General features: G+C 40.9%; 2 protein-coding genes across 6 annotated transcripts in view; one reads left to right on the forward strand and one right to left on the reverse strand.

Moving 5' to 3' along the window:
- Positions 1–213: 213 nt before the first annotated feature.
- LOC110951162 (skin secretory protein xP2-like) overlaps positions 214–18,353 on the forward strand; it is a 110,873-nt gene continuing 92,733 nt past the window's right edge. For 2 of the 5 annotated variants that reach the window (XM_051957178.1, XM_051957177.1), the window contains exons 1-3: positions 214–633; positions 3,603–4,664; positions 6,379–6,435. In XM_051957178.1, coding sequence (XP_051813138.1) covers positions 546–633; positions 3,603–4,664; positions 6,379–6,431 — 1,203 coding nt within the window. In that variant the 5' untranslated portion in view covers positions 214–545 and the 3' untranslated portion in view covers positions 6,432–6,435. The other 3 variants (XM_051957176.1, XR_007945550.1, XM_022194097.2) reach the window with 3 other exon arrangements.
- Positions 9,648–18,158, reverse strand: LOC110951160 (2-iminobutanoate/2-iminopropanoate deaminase). Its single transcript, XM_022194095.2, has 6 exons — positions 17,995–18,158; positions 15,580–15,685; positions 15,090–15,144; positions 14,551–14,619; positions 10,264–10,319; positions 9,648–10,142 (listed from the first exon to the last, which is right to left on the reverse strand). Exons 1-6 carry the CDS (start codon positions 18,057–18,059, stop codon positions 10,083–10,085), a joined length of 411 nt encoding a protein of 136 aa, XP_022049787.1. The 5' UTR covers positions 18,060–18,158; the 3' UTR covers positions 9,648–10,082.

An 18,353-nucleotide genomic window follows, 5' to 3' on the forward strand; every position in this document is an offset into this window, starting at 1 on the left:
TCTCTGAATGTTCAATGGTACTGAACTATTTGTCAGAACAAACAAAATAATTGGAGTCCATTATATTCTGAATCAAAAACATTACAAACATAAAGCTAAGCTAAACAGAAACGTGTTTGTTGTGGATGTGCTATTATAAACATTGCCACTAGGCGGTGGATCTCTTCCAGAGGGGACTGTCCTATAAAGGGGAGGGTACACACTTTGTGCACATGTTTGCCTCCTCCTCCTGTATGAATAGTGTGTCTGTGAGCAGGAGGCAGTCAGGAAGCATTCAGAAAGACTGCCTGCATTGCTTAGCTGCATGCTCATAGCAGATGGTTGTGTGAGGCAGGAGGGCAGCAGGCCATGCATGAACACACAGACAGACAGGGGAGATAATGGTGCCCAGCTTCTCTTAGGAACTGAACAGAGTGTAGCTGTTCATGTTTTCACCACCAGACAGTCTCTGTCTTAGAAAGTAGACATCACTGAGACTTGTGTGATTCTGCTCCTATAACAGCTTCCAAGTTTTGATCCATCTCAGCTCGTTCTTTTTTCCAAACATGGGGTGCTCCTCATCCAGTGCACAGACTGTTGATCAAGAGAAGAGACCAGGCACAAAACCTGAGGAGAGCAATGGAGACTCAGTGGGTGAGTAATTATCATCTGTGCAGAGTTGAAAAAGTGTCTTTTATGCTTGTATTTCGTATTTCTGTGTTTTTAACTGTTGAATGTGGAATATTAGGCATACGTTTAGAGTAGTTGCTCTCAGTCTCTGGTGCTTCCATTGAGTTGAGTCCTGCTGGGGGGTGTGTGAGTGCTGCCGGCTGGTCTGGTACACTGTGTGCTTTCTCACTCACACTCTGCTGCACAGCATATTTTAGTTCCTCATGGGTGTTTTAATTATTCATGTTAAGTCATTTTTCTTGAGTGTCCAGAAGGAGCTGCTATTTGTGTTTAGCCAGTTATTTCTAGCTTCATGACCACTTAAAGTGTGTTGACAAAAACTGTCATCTCACCTTTTAACGGTTCAACAAGACCTGAGACTGCACAGATTTAGATAATCATGTTGAAATCTCAACTTCAATCCATACAACTGAGTGAGCATTTGTACCGGTAGAGCTGATCCAGGGTTGCATGCAGCTTCTATAATACAGTAGCACCGTGTGAATGCCATCTGGGCGTGTTTAGCAGTCTATTTGCAGCCTGAGGCAAGACTTGCAACCCAACCTGTTTGCTACCAGTCTTTGCAGTGGCTTTAGACAGTTTTCAGAAGCAAAATAATTTAAAAAAAAAGATCAAACAGATATGATCCAAAAGTTACTGTGCATCTGCTCATGTTTTTGAAGTTTGAATGCAGTGGGTATCCCCTCAAAAGTAGTTTGCAGAGATTGTTATCGATCAGTCTGTGCTAAGGAGTGTTTGATATTCTCTCTGGCTCTCACACACAAAAGATGCAAAGGAGAAAAAGGAGAAACTTGGAAACTGATGCTCCTCAGAGAAGAGCTTAAATGTTTCCAGGCTAATCTGAATTTCCTCTGCATGGGACGGCAGTACGTTAGCATGAAGTCATCACCTTGTTTTGTCTTCCTTTGCATACATGTCCTCTGTGTTCAAGCCTGTGCAGACGCCCACCAAAAGGCTTCACACAGCCCATGATTGTCTATTCATGGCTCCACACAGCTCACTGGCACATGGCTATGTCATGCCAGACACAGCTGCATGTATGTTTTGCTCTCACTGCATCTCCCCAAACATCATGACAGTCACAGCCCTTGTTAGAAAGTCTGACTGTTTATATGTGCGGCTTTAGATTCTTATGGTTTAATGATGAAAAGACGTAACTCTACATTTTTGAGCACGTCGCCTAAGTAAGTGTAATGCACTTATTCTGCCTGCCATGACTCTTCTGTGTTCACATACAGCATGTTCCATTTCCCCTATGTCACTTTATGATGCTTATGTCAGGGCATTGTTTCTCCAGCCAGCTTTAGTCACCTGGAGAAGCTCCCTTTCCAGGCTCTTACATCATCCCAGCAAGAAAACCAGTTATTGTACTCTTTGCCCAGGCAGTCTTCTCTAAATGTGGCTGTAATGGGTGGAGGTTTTAAATCATACAGTGTACAGTCTGTCTAGCAAACCAGCTGTACGCCATCCAAGCCACCACTGGTCCCATCCCCAGTCCATGCCTCTGGCCTGTGCCTCCCCCCTCCTCCCCTCTAGTTCTGGCTGGCCATGGTACTGTTTTGACTGGGATCTCTGTCATCTTTGGCTGCTAAATCATGTTGACACACGGGTCATCCATGCCTGGAGCGTCTGTCTCGACCCGAACACACACATTTACACTTTTCAACACCAGTTCTGGGCCGCTCTTCGAACAACAACTTTCTATCCTCTGTGTTAGTGGGTATAAAATGTGGATGTCTGTTGAAAGAAAAAGAACTGATGGTTTGAAATCTATGAAACAGATAAAGGAAATGTGTTAAGACAAAAAGTCATTTGAAGTATTTTAAACATCTATTTTACAGTTCTACACTCTTATTTCAAAAGTGATGTTAGTAGAAATATTTTTGCCTGACTTAAACACTTCTCGGTGTTGCGTGTTCTTCCACTGGCTCATTTTCATGTAAGCTGCCACGCCGTCACATTCCCTTCCACCCATCACTCTCAGCTCTTTTTACTGCTTCTGACAGAAAAATAAAATCAGGAAGCTGCAGTGTCCAAACTATCCACCCGTTCAGCTAAACTGAATCCTTCTGATTTGTCTCATTTGTGAACAATGTTAACCTCATGGACACATCAGAAGCATCTGTTGGGCTTTTGTGATTCCTGTAACTGAGAGGTGAGTTGAAGTTCCTGATATTTCAGTTCAAGAACCCGAGCCCATTGTTGTTCCTCATTTACAAAAGTTTCACCTGAGGGCTGATGGCTGGTTCACACCCACAGTGACAGTAAAAGAGCAAGGAAACAGAATAAAGGTGCAGGCCTCTCTCAAAATGCTGCCATCATCGCATGTATTTCCTCTGAGAGTGCGTGTCCTCATGGCTTTAGACAAACGCTGGCTTCAATAAACCAAATTTTCAACTACGGAAATGAAAGGATGTTTTTCTCCGCACGCATTCTTTGTGCTCCTTTCTGCTCATTTCCTATCTCCTTCATTCAATTTTGAGTTCAACTACACATTTGCCGTGTTTGTAGGTTTTGTTTTTTGTTCAGTTTTTAGTGACTAAAATGATCTACACCCATGTTCACAAACCCATAATTATATTACATAGAATACATTTTCTATAATGCATGATTCATTTCAGATCCAACTTAAATATTTTAAAGCACATGATAAATTTCCATCAGTTTAGAGATAAATTAAGTGTATTTATATCACCATAATCATACCACCATATTTATTTGTTATATTTAAGTGTCCTCCTCACAAATGTGGTAATTTATTAACAAACCATTATTTTCACACACTAGCTCAAGGATAAATGAAATTGCCTCCCTTGAATTGTCCGGAATCTTCCTTCAGATGTTTTTTTGTTGTCATGTATTCGGTGCTACAGGCTGCTTTTCTAGCTGTAAATCCTGACTGAGTTTCTCTTTTGTCATCCTTTTATTGACAGTAGTCAGAAACGGCATCGTCCCAGAAGATGCACAAACCATCGAGGACCAGATGCAGCTGCCTGTGCAGACTGCCTTACCAGATGATCTTCAGCCGGGTACTGAGGATGAGGCTGTGTTAGTGGCCCTGGAGGCCCAGGAGGATCTAGGATCTGGGGAGGACCTTCTAGCTGCTCCTGAGCCACAGCCAGAACCTGCAGTCCAGCCAGAACCTGTTGTTCAACCAGAACCTGTTGTTCAACCAGAACCTGTTGTCCAACCAGAACCTGCTGTTCCTGAAGAGCCAGCTCCAGAAGTTGCAGTTTCTGCTCCAGCAGAAGAGTCTCCAGAACCTGAGGTTGCTGTCCAAGTAGTGGAGGCACTACCCCCAGTGGAGGAAGCAGCCCCTGTAGAAACTGTAGTGACAGAGGTCCCTCCTGAGGTTGAAGCCCCCGTTGAGGCTACAGAGGAGGCCCTTGCTGTTGTTGAAGCTGTGCAAGCTGAGGCCCCGGCTGTTGTTGAGGAGGTGGTTGCTGTACCAGTTGTTGAACCTGCTGTATCTGAGCCAGCAGAGACTCCAGTGGTTGTGGAAGAGGCTGTTGCTGAGGCTCCAGCTGAAGTGGCTGCACCTGTGGAGGCTCCAGCTGACAGTTCTGCACCAGAGATGGCCTCAGCAACACCGAGTGAAGCTGTTGTACCAGATGAAGCTCCAGCACCAAGTGAGGTTTCAGTACCAAGTCAGCCTGCAGCACCAGCCGAACCCTTGTTGCAGATAATAAACACAGATATTGCTACAGCAACTATTCCAGAGATGCCTCCTTTGTCTCAGCCTGCTTCTGAGGAGGCAAAAGAATCTCCTGCGGTCCCTGCGGAGACTGCTCCACCAGCAGAGGCCATGCCTGCTTCGGCTTCAGAGGCTGAATCTGCTGCTGCTGAGGTTCCAACACCCGTGCCTGCTGTTACAGAAACCCCTGCAGAAGTCGCCCCAGCAGAAGCCCCTGTGGTTGAGGCCACCACAGCAGCATCTGAAGCACCCTCAGCACCAGCCCCTGCTGCTGATCCAGCTCCTGAACCTTCCCCAGATGGTATGAAGCACTAACATCTCCAGATTAATCTCATGTTCTTCGAAATCGTGTTGTTTCGGTTGACATGTTCAGATAAAAATCATCTCCTTGCCACTGTGTTAAAGCTGAGATGCTATAAAGATTCCCAGAACAGAAGTTAATTTCCGACAATAGACAGAAGATCGTTTAGGTAATAGCCACTTAAAGCACACACTAATCATGTTCTAAATGTGACAGCTAATACTCTGCAATGTGGTGTGGCCACATTTCATTTAGAGTACAACTAAAAACACCCAAAAGATGATAACATGTCCTTTTTTGTTTACTACAATCATGCCGGTGACAGGTTTTCTTGCTCAGTGATTTAATTGATCAAATGTGGAATTGTTTGTCTGACAAACCTGTTGAGTTAACTTTAACTTCAACTCATCATGCATAATTCAGGAGGCTGTTTTAGGGTGGAGGACACAAAACTGCAGTGTTGGCCCTGGCTTAAATAACTGGGAAATTAGCTTGATGAACAGCGTGTAAGAACAGGTAGAAAACAGTGAGGGGGAGGTAGAGGTGAGCTAAAAGAGAGACTCAGTGAAGTGCAATAAATGGACAAGAAGATCCTGTTTACATGCAGGTGAACAATGAACGGTCCAACCAGCAATCCATCTTCTTACCACATATATGAACAAGGGTGGAAAGACAGGTTATGGTAACTAAACAGGTATCCAACACACGTACGGCTAGCAGCTCTTAGTGAACCATTCAGCTGTTCTTGAAATAATCGATCCTTCCTGCAGCTTCCTGTGTGTACTCCTGATTGCTGGGAGCTGGCAGGATGACTGGGAGATTGTTGGGCCTTAAGGCTGAACAGATAACACAGTGTGAGAAACAGAAAGCAGCCACACACTCTCAGAGGGAGAAATGAAGGCTTTATCGTGTCGATTATTGCACGAGCACGTTGTCAGCACAACAGTTCCAGTCAGGCAACTCTTGCTCATTGTGCTTTGTTGTGAACTGCCTACAAACTAATCATGCTATGCTGCTTCCAATTACATACAACAATGTAAATACTCTACAAGCCTGAATGGATTTTAGTCATCATGCAAAAATGTATGAAACTGCATTCAGGGCTTAGCTTAAGTATTTGAATATATAGCCACCGTGTGTGTTGTAGAATTGTTTCCACGGTGTTGACGTTAATTTAGGTCCTTGGCTCCAATATGTGAAATTTTACACCTTTGGATTACCAAGTGTGAAGTTTGTACAATTATTGAACTTTTTTGGGGAAAAAGGGCCAAGGCAACCATTTAAAATCAGAGCACCAATTCTTCATATTAACTCATTATACACTGGACATCTCCAGTATTCAGCTGCACTGTGTAAGGCAGAGCTCATGGTTTATGTGAGGCCTACACCCCACTCTTTACTCCCAGAGAACGTGTTGTACTTTTGAGGCAGAGACGCTCCTCCATGCAGCACGTGTAGAATACTGGTTTGATGTGGAAGACTTGCTGTATTGCATAACTTTTATGAGACTTTCTCTCTGGAGGCTACGTGTGTGTGTGTGTGTGTTAAGGTAGATCACTAGTGAACCAGCTCAGGCGAACCAGATGTGGTTAAGGAGGAATGTTAAAGCCTCACTTATACTCTGAGGGCTGCTGTGACAGCAGTGATTGTAAGGTCACGTCAAACAAGCTCAAATGCATGGACTGACTTCCTCTCAATGTGTTTGTGTTTGCAGTGGCGTCTGCAAATGAGGCCTCAGAGAGTGAGAAAGCCAAAAAGGAGGATTGAGTAGGTAAGAGCACAATCACAAACCACAAGTTTACCTGAAGCAAACACTGCAGGATCAGACTCACTTTACTGTTTGAAGGATGACATTACTTTGAAAGGCACCCAGTAGAATTATATTTACTGTATGTAGTGAGGAGGTTTTCCAAAAACTGGGTGTGTAGAACTGAGAAGTGAATTTTGATGCTAAAATGTACACTACCATTCAAAAGTTTGTAGTCTCTTAGAAATGTCATTTTTGAAAGAAAAGCAGTTTTTCAATGAAGATAACATTAAATGAATGATAAATCCAGTGTAGACATTGCTAATGTGGTAAATGACTATTGTAGCTGCAAACGGCTGATTTTTAATGGAATATCTCCATAGGGGTACAGAGGAACATTTCCAGCAACCATCACTCCTGTGTTCTAATGCTACATTGTGTTAGCTAATGGTGCTGAAAGACTCATTGATGATTAGAAAACCCTTGTGCAGTTATGTTAGCTCATGGATAAAAGTGGGAGTTTTCATGGAAAACATGGAATTTCCTGGGTGACCCCAAACTTTTGAAAGGTAATGTAAATATATGGCAATTAAAATAAATTTTTTACAATACATTTACGAGCTCAAACAGACCTAAAGTAATGAAAACTGTGAATATTAATACGTAGTGTAAGTATGTGCCAGACATTTTAGTATTGTCTCACTATTCCTTTTCTTTCAGAGAAGAGATTCTCCAAAGAATCTAAACCCCCAAAGCAACAAGATGAAGATGAAGAAAAAGAAAAACACTAAATTCTCAGTTTTTTCTCATCAACACTCACCAAACTGTACAGCACGTACGTTAATATTCACTGTGCCTTAATAACTTTTCATTTGGGAAAGATCAGGATTTTTCCTACATTGTTGTACATAAACTTCTGTGGAGGTGGAAGAGGAGGAGCTTTTCTATGGGACATCAAGTGCCTGGAGCCACATTCTACACGTGTAGGCCTTTATACCAAAAGTGCTTTGAAAACACGTAGGACAGGTAACGTGTGACAAGAGCGTGCAATACTCTGTGAAATCTGTGAACTGTGGTTGTAGAGACTGTTAACTCTTTAGAGACTCTAGTGTGCTGAAATGTAGGGAAGGATGTTCACTTTGACTTTTTTTCAAAATAGCTGCGTCTGAGGAAAACAAGCCAAACATGACTGTGAATAAAAATATGCAAAAACATGACAGGAACATACAGCTGGAAGGCTGAATAACACACCGGCTAGGCGCACACTGCTAGCTTTTTATGTTTTCCTATCTACACTACTGTTCAAAGCTTGGGGTCACTTAGCAATGTCCTTATTTTTTGAAATAAAAGCAGTTTCTTTTCAATGTAGATAACATTAAATGAATGATAAATCCAGTGTGGACATTGTTAATGTGGTAAATGACTATTGTAGCTGCAAACGGCTGATTTTTAATGGAATATCTCCATAGGGGTACAGAGGAACATTTCCAGCAACCATCACTCCTGTGTTCTAATGCTACATTGTGTTAGCTAATGGTGCTGAAAGGCTCATTGATGATTAGAAAACCCTTGTGCAGTTATGGTAGCACATGGATAAAAGTCTGAGAATTCATGAAAAACATGGAATTGTCTGGGTGACCCCAAACTTTTGAACAGTAGTGTATGAGATGATTTCTAAAGATCATGTTTTCACACATGGAATTTTAAGTTAAAATGTAAATTCTGTGATAAAACCACATTGTTGTTTGTTGTTTGCACATAATTTAATTACAGTCCTTCTAATAAGGCTCCTTTGATTAACAGGAATGACAGTACTAAGTGATGAGTAACGCAGTGAAATACTTTCAAAAAAGTGGATGTCATTCTTCTTGGTTTCCATGTGAAAAAAAGCAACATAAACATTATTTTGTGTGAAACAGAAAACCATGGATTATCACATGCATATGCAAAAGATTAATGCCGACAAGATAAATCTTTGCCAGGTTGAGGATACAGATGATCCAAGTACCGATATACCATCTTGCTGTTCCTTGAAGTCATTTTGTACAGATGTACCGTAGCTGGCACGAGTTGCAAAAAAATGTCTTCCTGAAAATTAAGGTCTTCCCAACTGTAGATATAAAGCTATGGTGGGTTAGCGCTGATGTCATTTGCTTGTAGGTTTTAGTTTAAGTGCATTACAAACGTGTAGCACAGTCAGCGATTAGTTTTACATGATGTGTTGAAAATTTAATGGACTTAGAAAATGATGTTAATTGCATAAGATGTGGTAGACGCCGTGGGAACAAATTTGTTTTGCTTTCCTTTTTTCACCTCTGTAATATATTCATTCTCTGAACTTTGTCTATGATTCTGTTAACCTTTTAGTGTACAGAATAAAGTTTTACTCACTAATGGGCTACGTGTGCTTATTGTGACTGAAATCAGCTGTGTCTTAGTGCATGGAAACCACTGTGTTTTAAATATATCAGATCTTAAACAAGTATGAATACTCAAAACAATGAAAACTGAAGACACCGTAGCAGGCACGACAGCGCTCAGTGACAGCAGGAGGAACTCGCTTTCAAAACAAGTTGTTTTCATCATCATGACTCAGAAACCTGGAAACTAATCCCTGCCTGGTAATTCAAATTAGCACAGAAGTTATGTGCATAAAACATGTCCTGGCTCAACCGCATGCAACACACTGAAGCATGACTCAGCTGTTCCATAAATATGATGACGTGTGCCAGACCAAGTAGTTTTAAAATGTACAGGCGAGCACTGAGCCACGTAGAGCCGACAGCCTCCAGGTTTTTCATTAAACGCAAACCACACCAAATGTTTACACAGATCATATCACACACATGTTGGTCGAGACAGGAAGAGACCAGCGCTGAGATGCTGCGATGGAATGTATGTCTGCAGATGTGCAGCCCTCCATGACATGTGCTAACTTATCCCTGGTATACAAACTTGGCTCAACAACTGATAGAACACTGATAAAGAATTTTTATAAGGATGTGACTTTTTTTGATTTTCTATTTTCTGTAGAGAACGTCAAATGACAACATGCCTTCTAAGCTCCAGTAATGTATTTTAAACCAGGTTCAGCAGCATAAATGTACAGTCCTCATGTGCAACCCTGGCAGCATCAACAGATATCCGTTGTATAGGAACTGAGAAAGAAACTGAGTCTGCAGTGATCATCTGCAAGTTTTTGTTGTTGTTGCTAATACCAAGGAAACAAATCACCATTTAGGAAAATTAAAAGCATTTATTATTAAACTATAGGTACTGATGACTCCATGATGAAAGAGGCCACACTGCCACAGGTAAAGCTGATGTAACTCAATCCAACAAACCAGCGTAGATACTTTACAGCTATGCTAAGTGAAATGTGAGCAGCGGGAATTTAAAATGCAGTGTTGACTCCAAACACATCCTATCAAAGTTAATGAGAGAGGAGAAAGTGCTCTAAGCCTGACTGCTGCTAGTCTGAAGGCTGACATGTTTACGACTGAGCTAAACTGCTTCATGGCCTCCCAAATACATCTATAGTAAACTACTGTAGAATTTGCAGTGATTTTATTGTTTTTGTAAAGCCCCTCAAGTCCTGGAAGGTGAAAAAGGAAATCACCTTTTGGGATTTTAGAGGCTTCAAAGGTTTTATTGGTCGATAGATGCACTTGTTAAGAAGCATCAGTCAGAGGACCCAGAACAGCAACTGCTTCGATCTCAACCAGTCCACCCTGGGGAGAGATAAGGAGAGAGAGGAAGCATTGAGGAGACAGTAAAGACAATGGCTTTCAGGTTGGTTGGAATCATTACAGAATCAATGAAAAAGTGCAAAAGGCTTTGTCAAGTACTCACTCTGGGAAGACCGGCAACCTGATAGGCAGCTCTGGCTGGGTAGTTGGTGCTGAAGACTACAGAAAGCAGCTGAATTAGTGCATCAGCATACACAAGTCTAAACATACAGACTCTAAATGAACCAAACACATTGTAGACAAAGGTTTGATGAGTGAGAAATACATTCTGACACAACAGACAGCTCATCCTGTCCTCCTCTTTAACTAAAAAAATGGTCTGCCTTCATCGACTTATGTAGAAAAAAAGAAAAAGCTTTTTCACAGCAGACATTTCGACTGTTGCAGCATGATAAGTGCCGGTGTGATGAGTAACACAAATTAGGGTTCTTCTTTATTGTCCAGCTGGTCCCCCCTGTTGTGATGTTTCATCCAACTGTGAAAATATCAGTTATGCACACTACACTGCTCAAAAAGATTTAAGGAACACTTTGAAAATACATCATATTTCAATACGGGGAAAAACAAACTGGATATTAGCATTGATATGGACTGGATAATGTGTTAGGAATGAAAATATGCCACATTGTTTGATGGGAATGAAAATGATCAACCCCCCAGGAGGGCTAAATTCAAGACACCCCAAAATCAAAGTGAAAAACTGATGTGGCAGGCTGGTCCATCTTCTGAAATTCCTTGGCAGCAACTCAAAATGGTATTCAGTAGTTTGTACGGCCTCCATGTGCTTGTATGCATGACTGACGATGCCGGGACAAGCTCTGAATGAGACGACAGATGGTGTTCTGGGGTATCTCCTCCCAGAACTGGACCAGGGCATCGCTGAGCTCCTGGACAGTCTGAGGAGCAACCTGATGGTGTCTGATGGAACAAAACATAATGTTCCAAAGGTGTTCTATTGGATTCAGGTCAGGTGAGTACTGGGGCCAGTCAATGCTGTCAACTCCTTCATCTTCCAGGAACTGCATGAGTTCTCTTACCACACAAGACTGGGCATAGTCGTGCACCAGAAGGAATCCAGGACCACTGTACCAATGTAGGGTCTGACAATGGGTCAAAGGATTTCATCCTGATACCTAAAGGCAGTCAGAATGCCATTGTCCAGCCTGTAGAGGTCTGTGCGTCCCTCCATGGATATGCCTCCCCACACCATCACTGACTCACCACCAAACCGGTCATGCTGAACAATGTTACAGGCAGCATAACGTTCTCCACGGCGTCTCCAGACCCTTTCATGTCTGTCACATGTGCTCAAGGTGAACCTGCTCTCATCTGTAAAAAGCACAGGGCACCAGTGGTGGACTTGCAAATTCCTGTGTTCTATGGCAAATGCCAGCCGAGCTCCACGGTGCCGGTCAGCGAGCACAGCGGGCACTAGAGGACGCTGGGCCCTCAGACCTTTCTCATTACATCTATTTCTGATTGTTTGGTCAGAGACATTCACACCAGTGGTCTGCTGGAGCTCATTTTGTAGAGCTATTGCAGTGCTCATCCTGTTCCTCCTTGCATAAAGGAGCAGATATCTGTCCTGCTGATGGGTTGAGGACCTTCTGCAGTCCTGTCCAGCTCTCCCAGACTAACTGCCTGTCTCCTGGAACCTCCTCCATACGCTTGAGAATGTGCTGGGAGACACAGCAAACCGTCTGGTAATGGCACGTATTGATGTGCGATTGTGGAGGAGCTGGGCTGCCTCTTCAACCTCTGTAGGGTCCAGGTATCGCCTCATGCTACCAGTAGTGACAGTGACCCTAGCCAAATGCAAAACTAGTGAAAAACAGTCAGAAAACATTAGGAAGGAAAAAATGTCAGTGGCCTTCACCTGTAAACTCATTCTTGTTTTGAGGGTTGTCTCATTGTGACCCCTCTAGTGCATCTGTTGTTAATTTTATGAACACCAAAGCAGCTGAAACTGAATAAAAAGCCCCTCTGTTACTTACTTTACCAGATCAGTATCCCACATGTTTGACTGATTTGATGCAATACTTAGATTAAAAAGTGTTACTTTAATTTTTTTGAGCAGTGTATATCCACTGAATGAGAGATGCTGTGTTTGTTTTTATAAATATAATGTTTTAGGACAGAAAAATCACCCTGTACACTGTTTGGAGCAACACTAACACTGTGGGCGAGGAGAGATGCAAAAATACATTATTAAATCTTTGGGAACAGTTTTCTTCTTTACTGTGATTGTTCTTTTAAAGTTCCTGGTGAAAATTAAGTCCTTTTTAGCTTGTTAACATGTCCTGATGGTGTTTTTTATATCCTCGAAGACATATCATGAGCTAAATAAGCTGTCAGCGCCATAACTAAACATTTCCACCTTGAATGTCCAGTATAGAAATGACCATCAGAGATTCAGATCTGTGGCTTTTTTTTTTACAAACAACTGAGGAATCAACCGTGCCAAACATCATTGTTCTTCTATAGAATCAGTGCTGACACGCACAGCTAAATTACTTTAATATTACAATTTGCTGTTGTGTAAGTAGACTTACAGTGTTTGAGCAGGGTTGTGGGGGAGCTGGTGTGCTGAAGTGCAGTGAATGAAAATAAGCGGGTGCAGAAGAAGCAAGGGCTTTACAGGTCTGCACATTCTTGAGGAAGCATGAGTTACATCTGAGACATTTTCAAGCAGGAAGTGCTTATTTTCATGAAAAAAACTATTGACTAAACTACAAATAATGCAATTTTGATACATAGAGATGAGCTTTTAGAGGCTTAATCAACAACTGAGAAGGGATTTTATTTGATAGATACAGTGAAGAAAGAAAGGAAATATAAGGAAAAAGTGTAGGAAGTCAACTGGCAGTAATGGTACGACTGGAAGCTGGAAAATCAGGAAATGTACTTGCACCCATGTGGTATCCATCTGAACCACTTGGCTATCCAGTCATTTTGTTTAATGAATTTTAACTGGCAAACTCTGACTTATTATATATTATATCATATATGAACAAATACATAGCATTGTATGCATGTAGTACATAGTTGGAATAAGGACCAAAGCACCCAAAAGAACTTAAATATGACAAAACAAAACACAAAACGATCACATTATGGAAAACACAATGGCTAATTATTGCAATAAAGCCACAGCAATTATATATATATTAGAGGTAATGGCTGTGTACAGTCTATGCACGACTGACATGTCTCTGATCCTCTTTTTAGTTTTGTTGGAGAAATTGTACTGGTATCATTGTTTTTGGTTTACGAAGTGTGGCATAAAATTCCAGCTCCACCCAATTTCAAGCATAACAAAAGTCTAATCAGTTGGAATAAGTGCAAACACCTGTGACTGTGTGCAAGATCTTTAAAGTCAAGGTGGAGGGAAAGAAAAACAGGGGATTATACCTTTAAAGTTTTCACTGTGTTAATTTAATAACTGATGATGCATTGTTTATGATATATAGTGACATCCTAAACAGCCTCACACCAGCTGTTCAGCATTTGTATTATCAGTGTAGCGCTGCCTGGTTTGCACCTCCTGTCACATATAAGTATAGAACTAAATCATATGCTGCAGTGAAAAAGTTTTATGTTTCTTTTTTTCAAACTACCAACTGACAGATACCATCAAGGAGTAAAATGGGCTGACATACACAAGTGTATTTTAATGTGGTAGTTCATTTTTATTTAAAGCTATTTGTTCTTAACTGTCCTCAGTGTCTGAAGCCAGATTTTTCATGAAACACCCAATCAACCCAAGAGCACAGGAGGACTTAATGGGCAGTAGAAATGCTCCTTAATACCAGTGAAATGGATAGGAGAGCTTTTCTTGGATTATCTCTGCCATCTTTGGAGCATCAGATGTGGCACATTGTCTGACATTTACATGACGCTTAATCCAGCTCCAGCAGCAGCTTAAGTTTCACTCTGCAAAGTGACTCAGCAAAGGCAAACAGTCCCTGTATAAGTGGTTTGATACTGCCACTGGGTTTCTGAACTTTAGTTTCATACTTGCTCTGGATCTCTCTTAGAATATTTAGAGTATCAAGACGCAAATTCAAATACCAAGTTGATCTCAAGAACGTGCCTAGACAAACACAGTGCAAAGAATGATTGACTTTATGTAAAGAAATTCACAATAAATACATAAATGAACAAATGCTTTAAAAAACGGCCTTCACGAAGAGGAAGATATATACAAGAGCAATGACAACTGACCAGGCAGACTTGTGAAATATCATCTGTGGTAGTTGTTAGGGTTGTGCTGACACCCAGTGGCTATGTTTGTATTGCAAGATGGACGTGATGAGCCTTTGTTTGAGCTGTCAGGAGACGTGATGGACGTGAAGAGCAAAACTGCAAAGACTGAATATAATATACTTACATTGCTTGTATACGTCGTTGACATTGGTGAAGTCGTTCATGTCGGCTAAGAGCACAGTGGTTTTGACAACTACAGTAAATAAGAAGAAAATGTATGATTTAGATTGGAGTAAAGGGTGAAAGAATTTAACTACACACTATATGTACAGTGGTGTAAAGCAACTTGACTGTATTCTACTTTGACTCCACTATATTAGAAGCGAAATACTGCACTTTATACCACACTATTGTTACCTAACTAGCCAAAACAGAACAAACTAAAACAGGACATAATAACATTAACGCAGCCAATTGTGTTGTGTAAATAAGATTTTTGCTTCAATACTTTAAGCCAGTTTTGTTGATAACACTTACATACTTTTACTTAAGTAAAGTTTTGCATGTAGTTCTTTTATTTGTGAGAAAATATTCTTAAATTATGGTATTGCTGCTTGTATTTGCATAAAACTTCTTAGTATTTTTTCCACTACGGCATAAATGTGAACTTCAACTGCCATCTGCAAAAAAGGCTACATTTAAAGTCAGTAAAGTTTTTCTCACCATTCTCATAGCCGCACCCAGCAGCTTTAAGGATTTCACCCATATTGACAAGAGCCTGAGGAAAGAATTAGAGTCAGTGTCAATGTCAATGTCAAGTAGTGTGCAGATTTATTGATTGAACTATTACAGCACCACAGAGCTGCAACATAAGGTCCCCAGAGTTTTCTGTTTTTCCCTGTTTACTGCTCTGTGTATGAAGTTGATTAAAAGTATTTTGGAAAGCATGCTCCTTTGCTTTTATTGATTCAATGTTTTGCACTGTTGGTGTTCAAATTTCCTTTATTTAGACTTTGATTTACTGTTGAATACATTTAAGTTATAACCTGCATTTATTCATTCATGTAGCAGCCTCTTCTTGGCTAAAATATAACACATTAACCTAGTGAGACAAAACAACAAGAATTTAATTAGTGACATATAGTGATATTTTGGTTGGTTTCCAGCCTGCTTCATGTTTATGAATGAGTAAAAGATTCCTTTGGGGTGTCACCTGTTTGGTCTGAGCCTGAACACCACCTTCCACCAGCTGTCCACTGGCAGGATCCATCCCCAGCTGTCCTGAGATAAACATGGTCCGATCCACCACCACTGCTTGGCTGGAGACCACAAACAGGAAACAAGAATCAGCACCACTGGATTTAAGGCTGGGTTTACCTCTGTTAAATAAAGCATGAAATCCTGCTGTCCTTCTAGTGTTCTTTGATGCTGTAAAAAAGAGAGTTTAAAGAAATCTGGATACCTCATTTCTAAAGTGTGGCAAGCCAAGGCAAGTTTATCTGTATAACACAATTCATACACAAAGCAATTCAAGGTGCTTTACAATAGCAAAGAAATGCATTAAGAAAAATGATTTAAGGACAGACATACATTAAAATAATATAAATAAAACATAAAAGTAGACATTAAGATTATAAAAGTGCATTAAAAGGCAAGAAAATACATTGAGCATCTAAGAGAAAGCTGCAGTTAACAATCTGGTTTTCAGGCCTGATTTAAAAGAGCCGACAGTTTGAGCAGAGCTCAGGTGTTGAGGAAGTTTGTTCCACAGGTGAGGAGCATAACTGAATGCTGCTTCACTAGTCTTGGTTCTGGCTCTGGGAACACACAGTAAACCTGTCCTTGATGACCTGAGGGTTCTGGATGCTTCACATGGAGATAATAAGTCCAGGATGGATTTTGGTCCAAGACCATTCAGTGCTTTGGAGACTAAGAGTAAGATCTTTAACTCTATCTTTTGACTAACAGGAAGCCAGTGTAGTGATTTGAGGACCGGTGTAAGATGGTCCAGTTTCCTGCTGTTAGTTGGGACTCTGGCAGCAGCGTTCTGGATCAGCTGCAGCTGCTCGATTGATTTCTTGTTATCGATCTGACAAAGTGGAAACTGGGGTTGAAATAAGCTGTGCATCTGCTTGACCTTACAGGGACTTGTTTTTCTCTCATCAGCTCCTTGATTTCATGCAGATTATGTTGTAAATCTATGTGTCAAACTATAAAGATCCCCCCAGGCAGGTTCATTCATATATAACATATTCATATTGCAGTTTTCTCTTTTGAATAATAACTGTTTATAATGAAATTTTTTTTCCATTAGTTGCATTGCCGGGTTAGAAATTTATAAAATGACACCAATGCCTGCTCCATCACCCAAAAATCCAGAATCCATGAATATACAAATATCTTTCATTTCTAAAGTTTATTTACTAGATCCAAGAGGTTTCTTATATCATTGATTGACTTTTTTCCTCGTATGTGTAATGCAAACTTCAGATCTCAAGCTCACACTGCAGACAAATGACAAATTAAAGGGAGAACTGACATCTGGGACTCTACGTCTTGCCATTAATCTTCCAAGTCTCTGAAACTGTACTGGACAGAATGGCAAAAACATTCTTCCAACTGATGTTCCCTCATTTGGTGTTTTGATGGCAGTGGATAGTGCTGGTTAACATGTTGGTCCAAAGTCTCCCATAGGTGTTCAGTTGGCCATAACATAGGATTCATGCATCATATTCATACTCATGAAACCATTTAAGGATTCCTCTTACCCTATTGCTGGAGGCATTGTGATCCTATCAGAGATCACTCTCATCAATATAGAAATGTTTCATCACAGAATTAAGGTGATCACTCAGAACAACAACTTTGTATTGATTTGCAGTCACTCTCTACCTCTAACTGGACCAATGGACTCAAACAATGTCGGCAAAGTGCTTGACACAGCACAACAGAGTTACAGGATCATGTCAATCCAGGTTTTCCTTTAATTTGTCATCTGTCTGTAGTTGTGATGCCACAAATCCTGTCTGCAGGTACACGTCTCAACCTCGAAGGAAACCTCCCACTTTGAAGAAAAATAGATTCATGCACAGAAAAGGTCAAGCAACAAGAGTACTAGCAGTAAATTTGAGCAAAAAGGGGACTTTACATTTGTAATGAACAATCCGGCCAAGATACGCCTCCTGCATGGTCCATTACCATGCTGAATGTGAAGTAGCCTACAATAAAATATGTCCGGCCAGTGATCACACAGAAATTGTGAATTTCATCCAATATAACCTCCTGAGACGACTGTTTTCAAAAAGCTTCAAACATAGAATTATAAGCACAGTTGGCTGCTGATCTTAATAATTCAACCCTTCAATAGTTTACAGAGTTTAAAGAGCAAAATCCAAAAACATGGACTTTGCTCCTCCAAGCACATCTCAGACGGACTGCAACAACCACTGGAGGAAACAGTGAACTTCACGCTGTAACGCCACTGTATGATCAGATTAAAGACAAAAATCAATGATGTGTCAACATATTACCAACAGCTGTTGCTTTTAACAAGTGTTTATGTTGTTTGGTTCTGTGTCTGCTGTAAGAAGGCTTTGGCTTCATGGTTGGACTTTGCAGCTCTCCTCACCTGTATGGGCCGATAGCAGCAGGAGCTTTAGTTGTGCTGATGATCCTCCTGATGAGTGAAGCCATTACACTGGAGTCTATCAACTAAATGGAATAAAACAAGAAGCTGTTCAACAGAAAGCTACAAAGAGAAGGGAAAGGACCAGAGGACACATGGACGTCAGAGCTCCGGTACCGTAAATCACAGTTTAGATACGCAACGAGATTTTCTTATGTATTATTTTGGTATTAGTGCAAGCAAATAGTAATATTTTATACTCAAATGTAACTAAAAGGTGAGAGATTAGGTCATAAATTCAGGAAAAAGTGTACCTTCTATGGTTATAGCTTTTTTTTAGTGCGCCAATACACTAGAAATCC

This window comes from Acanthochromis polyacanthus, chromosome 12 (genome assembly GCF_021347895.1).
Source record: "Acanthochromis polyacanthus isolate Apoly-LR-REF ecotype Palm Island chromosome 12, KAUST_Apoly_ChrSc, whole genome shotgun sequence".
Taxonomy (NCBI): domain Eukaryota; kingdom Metazoa; phylum Chordata; class Actinopteri; family Pomacentridae; genus Acanthochromis; species Acanthochromis polyacanthus.

Coding starts and splice junctions, on each gene's coding strand:
- LOC110951160 (XM_022194095.2), bottom strand. CDS start 18,059: ATGGCTTCACTCATCAGGAGGATCATCAGCACAACTAAAGCTCCTGCT. Junction 10,320..14,550: donor CAACGACGTATACAAGCAAT/GTAAGTATATTA, acceptor TGCTTTCTGTAG/TCTTCAGCACCAACTACCCA. Junction 10,143..10,263: donor AGGTTGCCGGTCTTCCCAGA/GTGAGTACTTGA, acceptor ATCTCTCCCCAG/GGTGGACTGGTTGAGATCGA.